At 44.2% G+C, this 8,661-nt stretch overlaps 1 protein-coding gene across 1 annotated transcript; it reads left to right on the forward strand.

Annotated features, from left to right (window-relative positions):
- The first annotated feature begins 3,923 nt into the window (after positions 1-3,923).
- Positions 3,924-5,374, forward strand: LOC142434498 (melanoma-associated antigen B16-like). Its single transcript, XM_075539206.1, has one exon. It carries the CDS (start codon positions 3,985-3,987, stop codon positions 5,047-5,049), a length of 1,065 nt encoding a protein of 354 aa, XP_075395321.1. The 5' UTR covers positions 3,924-3,984; the 3' UTR covers positions 5,050-5,374.
- Positions 5,375-8,661: the final 3,287 nt, after the last annotated feature.

Genomic DNA, 8,661 nt, shown 5'->3' on the forward strand with positions numbered 1-8,661 from the left:
GAGTTGATTCCACTGGTTACAGAACAGAGGAAGAGACACAACTTTCTGTGACTGCCTGTTTCCTACCAGGTAGATCGTGCAAGTCAGGATCTCCTGGAATTACTGGCACGTCTAACTTGAGAGCCTGAGAAAGGTGTTGTCTCTGGTTTCAGGAGATTCTAGCCACGTCACCAGAGGTGGAAGCTCCAGGACCTGCTAGTAATCAAGGTAAGAGATTTGCTTTAAGTCAGCAAGGGGCACAAATCCTAAACTCCTTGTCCTTAGTCAGTCTCCCTCAGCCCCTACTGTTAGTCCTGGGATTCCTGTAATTGGGGTTTCAAATGTAGATGACCCTAAGTACTTCCTGTGAACAATCCAGGTGGTGCTGTCCTGAAGGAATGCTGTTATCTTTACAATGGACACTAAGGAACCATCTGCAGTGAGAAAGAGTGGGATGTCTGCTCTCATACACAGTTGCCTCCTCAGAAACCTACAGGGGGTGCACTATATTTCTATATGGACTAAATGGCAGTGAGGGATTTTTCTTCTTCTTGTTTTCATTAGTTCCTGACGTCTCAGGCCAGTGAAGCATTTGTTCTGAGTAGGTGACATCAGGTCTTCACAAGGAAGTTTCCAAAACACACCCGAGAGTGATAGAAAAAAATACATCTGTTGCCTGAGGTGTGTTGTCCCAAAGACCCCTGGGACACTGGGATTCCTTGGAGCCAAAGCCTCTGGAGTGGATTGAATTGTTGACCTCTCACATCTTCATAGTCTTCATAGCAAGATGAGACCTTAGTTGAGAGTGTAACATTGGTACAGCAGAAAAAGTGTCCCAGAGGCATGGGTTTGGGACAATGGGGCCACCCATCTCAGAATGGTGGCGTTCACAAACAGTTCTGCTATCTTTTCAAAACATCCACCTGGCATTCTCAGTTTGATGAAGACTCTGGTGTTAGTGCACAATATGTCAGTCAAGTCTGAATGTATCATCCCAGGTCCTGCCAATAGTCAAAAATGTGGTATTAGAAGTAAGAGGATTGCCCTTCCACTAAAGTGTGATCCCACAGAATAGATAGACTCCCAGGAGAAACTGAGCAGAGATTTCCAGATGAGATGCCGTGACACTTATCCACTATTGCCAACGCGAGATAGTTGAGGTCTTATTGTGAATGGGAAACCTCAAGTCAGGAGAAGTCTTAGGAACTGCCAGTAACCATGGAAATAGAGGTGGAACGTTTAATCCCAAACCAAACAGTGTACTGTCAGAGTGAACCAGGCTCAACCACTGCAGGGTCCGTAGGCACAATTGTACAGTTATAATATATATGACCAGGTTAGAATAAAGTCAAACAAGATAGGAGAGGGATTGAAGTAAAGGAGTCAGACACCTTTTATGGTAGCATGCTAACCTCCCAGACGGCCATGATCTCAGCAGCCAGCTCCTCGCATAAGGAGAGAGAGAGACTCTATACTGTCTTTGGATGTTTATAGGTAGCCATAAGACATGCCTATTCAGTAATTACATATGTCAAAAGGTGGGTGCTAAGCACAGTAAAGTACCAGAGCTCACAGGTGAGGAAGCCTTGTACCTACATTGGAAGAAGGTATGAGACGAGATGGGTGGCACCCGGGACGAGATAACAAGGATGTCTGCTTCCACAGCGTGGTAAAATCAACCATATGCTCACTTTAAGGCAGCATTTTTCATGGCTATAACATATAAAAGTCATGGAAGGCAAGAGAGAGAGGAGAGAGAGTAAAATAAAGGAATCAGACACATTTTAAGGTAAGATACTCACCTCCGGGATGGCCATGATCTCAGCGGCGGGTCTGCACAGAGAGAATATATTTCCAATCACGGCTTATATACATTTTCAGTGACATGCAAGCTCCTCATACCTGGGAAGGGCTTGTACGGTAGACATACCTGTAATAGGGGGACGAGCTAGGGGTTTGCACACAGTCGAAGCGCAGGCAATAGAGGTACACACGTGAAAAGATGGGAGAACGCTAGAGTTAAGATGGCAGCCTAACCTTGGTCCTCCTTGAGTTGGCCATATCTTTGGGTTCTCTTTCAAGGGAGCAATCAACTATCCTTATCAGCAGGGAGTGGGTCCTACTGAGGGTGGAATAGACTATAGAGTCTGATGACTCTAAATGGCGGATAACCCTCAGGGAGATAAGTTTTAAGCAGTTGAACTCCAAGTGCGTGGTCATTGACCATGTGTTCTTAGGTTGGGCATATATTATTAGAGCATAACCTGGGAAAAACCTTTCTGTATCACACCAATCCCCGTTTTGTTTTTTGTAGTAAATTCACAAGAGCTACGGGGCAACATGGGTGCTTTCTGCACATTGAAATCTGCCAAGGCAAAAGGTTAGAATAAATTCATAGAAGATAGGAGGGAGAATAAAATAAAGGAGTCAGACATATTCTATAGTAACATGCTGACCTCCGGGAAGACATGATTTCAACAGCCAGGTCCGCGCAGAGAGAGTGTTCACTGTCTTGGGATATTTGTAGGGAGCCATGAGACATGCATGTTTACTAGTTACATACATGACAAGGTGGGTGGTAACCACAGAGAAGCCCCTGAGCACACAGGTGAGGGAAGTCCTGAGGGGGGATGGGTGCCGTGGCCGCAGATGACAAGAATGTCTGTTTCCATAGGGAAATAGAATTCAGCACGTGCTTGCTTTTAAGATACATAGCTGTTAGGGGAGATCTGTGGAAGGCTATTTAAAGCAAGAAAATGTCCTTTGACTCTATATCTAACTTAATAAAGTGGTGCCATTGCTACCGTGGAATATTAGCTTTACAAGGTCCCTCCGTTACAAGTTAGGGAATTTACTCCTGGTCGTATTTGCCTCCGTGTTCATTTTAGTCCCAAGCCAAGCCATGTAGAACTCTGCCATGATCCCTACATGTAGAACCCTACCATGATCCCAACATGCCAAATCAAGTGTCAAAGGGAGCTGATCTCCTTAGTTTGAGAAAAGAAGCCTCGGGGTAACAGAGAGTAGCTGTCCATCCTCTGCCGGAGTATAGGTGAGGATCTTGAGTGAGGACCTAGTTCACAGCAGAGGGATATTACATACTAGAACACCAACACTGGTGTCAGCCCAGAAAAGCCCTAGGCGGAGGAGGTCAGAAATAGTCACCATATATTGTCTGATGACCTTAGGGGGTACAAATTTCCACCTTAGGTGGTGAACTCTCAGGCTCTGCTAAGAATCAAGACAGTGCATGGGGAGTGGGATATCTGTAACTTCAGAATAGTGGGAGCACAAAGAGCCATGCATTGCCCCTGGACAACACTTAGCGAGGCTGCCAGGCTGAGGAGCACATTCATTCTTGCCTCAGAGGTTTCGATAGGAGAAGGCTTATAGCTGATAGAGTGATACTACTTCAGCAGAAGGAATCTCAGATAAGGACTTGGAGTGGAATCTGAGAGTATCATCCACCCCAGAACACATGGGTGAAGATATCTAGACCCTGCAGTCAGCCTTGGTAATCCCAAGACAGGGAAAACTGGACTCAGTTGCTCTTCATTGTCTCCTGTGATTACTCAGGGAAGGTGCAGGCTTGGTCTGATAGGAGTAGCTTCAGAGCTTCAGAGGCAAGAGGGCATGTGTTCTAGAAGCTGAGGAACCAGATTCTGAACTGAAGGGACCATCCAATCCCAAGCCATGGCAACTGATGGTGCCTGTACTACTGTGTGCCATGGAAAGCCTCCAGTAGAATTTTGTGGCTATTCACATGCAAAGCTTGTCAGGAAGCCTTTCAGTTTACTGTGGAGAACATTGACTAGAAAGATAGGAGACCAGTGAGACCCTCGAGCATTGTCCCTTGAGAGAAGACGGGTAGAGGTCGCCTTTGCAAAGCTGCCACATTTTAGCTTACTATCTAAGTCCAAGTTTGCTCTCTCTCCTTTAGGTTGTGGGCTGGCTTTCTCCTCTCTTCGCCCAAAGGCTCATCTGCTGCTATCTACAGAAGTCATCATGCCTGTTAAAAAAAAGAGCCCTCGCTTAAGTCTTGAGCAACCCCTCCCTGTGTCCACGGAAGGCCCGGACAAAACCGATCAAGTGTTACCTGAGCTTTTGGAGGAAGGCTCTTCCTCCTCCTCAGCGCCAACTCCCAGCATCGGAGACAAGGCCACAGAGAAGCCTTCTCTGAAGGAGACCGCCGCCGCGGAGACTTCTAATGTCGAGATGCCCAGTACTTCCCCGAGTCTTCAGAGTGAGAGTGATGTGTCCTCTTCCACTGAAGACACCGATGAAGACAGCTCTGATGAAGACAGTGACGGCCTGACACAGCAAGATATTGAAAACCTGTCTGTATCGCCTATCAGAGTGAAAGAGTCTTTATTGGCGAATTATCTGCTGCTCAAGTATCAAAGTAAAGAGCCAGTCACCCTAGAAGACATGCTGAATACTGTCATCAAAGAGTACAAAGATAAATTCCCTGAGATCCTGCAGAAAGCCAGGGAATGCCTGCAGATGGTTTTTGGCCTTGAAGTGAAGGAAGTTGACACCATCAACCACTGTTACATCGTCTGCATGACACTAGGCCTCACCTATGACGGCTTGCTGAGGGAAGTAGAAGGTATGCCAAAGACTGGCATCCTGATTATTGTCTTGGGTGTGATCTTCCTCAACAACAACAGTGCCACGGAAAAACAAGTCTGGGAGGTGCTGAATACGATGGGCATCTATGCTGGGCAGAAGCACTTCATCTGTGGAAATCCAGAGGATTTCATCACCAGAGAGTTGGTTCAGCAAAAATACGTGGCATATCGACAGCTGCCTAACACTCACCCTCCACGTTACAAGTTTGCGTGGGGTCCAAGAGCCTACGCCGAAATCAACAAGCTGGAGCTCCTCCAGGTTTTGTTAAAAGCTTATGCCCATAGCCCAAGTTCTTTCCCAGTTTCGTTTGTAGTGGCTCTGCAAGTGGAGAAAGAGCGAGCCCAAGGTCTAGCTGCCCCCAGCTTTGACGATAGTGCTACCCCCCTGTCCTTGGAGAGTTCTGGTGCCACTTCTGGCAGCTGCTTCCAACCCCAGTGAGGTCCAGGGCAGATTCTTCACTTTCGGTTAGAAATCCTTTCCAAGCAGTGAGGGAGGATCTGTAAAGAGAATCGTGTACTCATCTTTATTTTCTGTTTGCACATGGGTGGCGTGGAGATTTAGCTTTTTGTGGGGTCAATATTCAAATGTTCCTTTTCATAGAGAGGTTAAGTAGCTTTGCTATTTTGTTAAACTATTGTGAAAGCACTTCTACTCTCCTCTGGGACAAATAGAAAAGCATTTAGATAGGTTATTTTTTAGACCTATGCTGAGATAAATCAAGTGTAATGTAAAAAATGGCCAGTTTGGGGTTGTCTTTTTCCCTCTTCGTACCTTGTTTTGTAAAATTCAATCATCGGTACTGGATTTGCTTCGCTTATTGAAGAATGTAATACAAAATTGACTTTAATAAAGGAGACTTCTGACAGACTTGGGAATTCTTAAGTTATTATATGAGACTCTAGCGACCCCAGAGGACCATAGAGAACGGAAGAAGCAGCATCCACTGGTAGGTATGTTTCAAGAAATAAGTTGCGAGTCGGAAGAAGTCCATAGAAATTGATGGATGTGGGAAGGGGGAAGGGCCCGTCGAGTGGGTCAAATAAAAATACCCCGAGGCAAGGCATCTCGGAATGTGAGGACGGTATAAGCCCTTCAGTGTCAATTTCAAATAAAACTGGGACACTGGGGTTAGGGGTGTGGGCATGGTCAGAGGGCAGATTTTCAGGTACTGTGTCTCATAGCTGAGAAGAATGTCTGAATTGGGAACAATGCCTATTAGTTTCTTTATATCATAAGTAAAAATAGGAATACTTTCCTGCATGTTTGTGTCAGTGAAGTTTCACACATCGATCTTAACTTGGTGTGACATGCACATCATTCCCAAAGAGGTAGAGGATTGCCAGTAATAACTTTTGAGATGAGAGCCTCAGAAACCCATGGAATGTCAGTATTAGATGGATGTGAAAAGAGACTCCAGTGCTTTCATGGGACATTTTTATTAAGTTTCTTTGAGTATAAGTTGGAATCATTTAAAGTTCTGGGGATGGCGAAATGAATGAAAACACTGGTGCTTTGGATGGATGGTACGTAATCGGTCTTCTCAATGCAAATTGAGGTCCTTTAATTGTACATCGTTAAGAGAAGACATGTTTACACCCAGGGTCTAATCATTTCTGGGGGTAAAAAATAACTTAGTTTTACTTGGTAAGCAGTAATTTTATTTTATTTGCTCTTCTGTCTCCTAAAGCACTTGGTATCCTCTGCAGCGTCCTGTATTTAAAGCAACACCCCCACACACACGTAGTAGAGTTTGAGGAAGACAGTCTTTGCAAGAACTCACATTCATTAAGAGCTAAGATATTCCAGGTTTTTTGCCAAGTTTTTTTTTGTTTTAAATATTACACAGAATAACCGTCCTATGAGAGAGCTTATCAAAGGTTAATCAATCTCACGTGACAGTTGAAGAAACTGAAGTAAGAAATACACATTTACAGACTTTTTGTGTAATGGTTTCGCTGTTGAGGGTATACGGTACACAAACCTATACCACATGAGCAGCTTCTCCATGTGACACTGGTTACATTTTTTGAGCTGTGAAACCATTCCTGCTTTCCTTCATTCTGGGTGCTTTCTTTTTCAAAGTAAACTCAACACCCTCCAAAGTTGCTATCTAACCTTTCTCAGTTGCTGTTGTCCATTTAATCCCATAGAGATAGATTTTAAATGAGCATAATGCTTAAGGTAGATGGTTTTTAATAGTTAAGTCACAAAGTAAGGGTTAAGAATTATCTTGGCAACATTTGAGGGGTTCATAAGGTCTCTATGGATCTGGAGTTGAGCTCGAGCCCATACGAATTTTTGACAGAGCTGAGACTAGACCCCTGTTCTGAATTTGCCTGGTCCTCACTCCCCCTCATCCCAGCCTGAGGCCAACTTTCTGCATCATGTTTTTGCTTTTCACTAGTATCCCTGAGGGATGAAAAGAAGGCCCCTGAGTCCAAAGCACAATATGCCAGTCTTAAAAAGAAAGTGAACATGAGAATAAGACGCTGTTGGTACGTATGTGTGCTCTTATCCACATCTTGTGCCACAGGTCTAGCCCTGCTACTGAATGGGACCCTTACTATTGGTCACAGGTAAAGGCGTTTGGAAGCCAGCATGCCATTGCCAGATCTCTCCCTGTTGTCATGTCAGACCCACCCACTGCATGTAGTTTGCATCCTTGGTTTCCCCTATGGCAGGCAACCTCTGTTACCTCACATCAGATTTTATGTGCAGAAAAGGATTTGTTGTGTTAAACCATTCAGATTTCCAGTGGCTAGTGGTTTTGAATTGCTCACCTGGTAGTTAGCAGCCAGATGTATAACCCAGTACATCACCATGGCTCCTCTTTAAGAGAATCTACTGGACTATTTAAATTCAAGTCTGGGTGATCAGCTAAGAAGCCTATGGCAATTACTTGGGGGATTCCAAAGAGATAATCTTGGTAGATTTTCTCAAAAGGAAATGTCAAACATTGGGCCTATGCCGAAGAAAATGTATGAAAATTGAAAAAGTCAAGGTAATTTTACTATAGTACTCATATCTTCAATGACTTCTTCATGAGAGACATGTCATTAGAACTAATTGTTCTGGGATTAGGGCTATGATTCCATGCAAGTTCAAAATAGAAATTGGACTTAAGGGTATAGAATATGATATTCATCATTTAAATTGCCAAATCTTAAGAAAACATACATTTTCCCTCTTGTGTTCTCACAAGTTAAAGGATACACATTTACAGGTTAAGGTTTATAAATTTACACATTTACAGGTGAAAATGGACTCAGACAAGAACAATTGTGAGGATGGTGCAAAGACCCGGTGGTGCTTCCTTCTACTACACACAAGGTCCCTCCGAGTCAGAACCAGCTTCCAGGATGACGCCGAAGAGCATTCACCTCAGGTATTCTACAGCTAGATTGTTGGGTGTAGAGATGTCTTCAAAGTAAACTTGGATGGTTTCTAAAGGCCTAATGACGTCTTATATTCTTGTAAGTTCTTGGGCCCTGGAAATGAGATCCTCTGTGATTTGGATGGGTGTCCTCCATTGTTCCCAGGTACTTAAATAGAAGGATGGCCCCAAGTCGAGTAAGTAGATAAACTCACAGCCATCAAGGTGAGTCCAGTTCATATAAACCCTCCAGAAAAGAGTGGAACAGCCGCTTTGGCTTTCCGGGCTGTGCATCTTTACAGAAACAGACGACCCGACCTTCCTCCAGCAGAGACACCAATGGGTTCAAGCCTGGTTTTGCAGCTTGAGCACTGAACGCGTTCACCTAGAACATCAGACTGAGTAGAGACTGTTGTTGCAGTAAGGAGGCGTCAGTGAGTGATCGGGACACGCGCCTGGATTGTTCAGGCCATCTTTGACTTTGGACACTTTTTGACTCAGTCCATCAATGTGGACATATTTTTAAACTTATACCTCACTTTAGCTTCTTTATATTGATTTTTCCTCATTTTGGGAGGCATAAGGGACCAGTGGGAGATAATGAAGTGTTCATCAATTGTGTTTTAAACAAGGAAAATTATTTAATAGGAAACTTTTCACAAATCTTATGGAAAAAT

This window comes from Tenrec ecaudatus, chromosome X (assembly GCF_050624435.1).
Source record: "Tenrec ecaudatus isolate mTenEca1 chromosome X, mTenEca1.hap1, whole genome shotgun sequence".
NCBI classification, from domain to species: domain Eukaryota; kingdom Metazoa; phylum Chordata; class Mammalia; order Afrosoricida; family Tenrecidae; genus Tenrec; species Tenrec ecaudatus.

Bases quoted from the DNA above. Each gene is read 5' to 3' on its own strand.
- LOC142434498 (XM_075539206.1), top strand. From the start codon at position 3,985: ATGCCTGTTAAAAAAAAGAGCCCTCGCTTAAGTCTTGAGCAACCCCTC.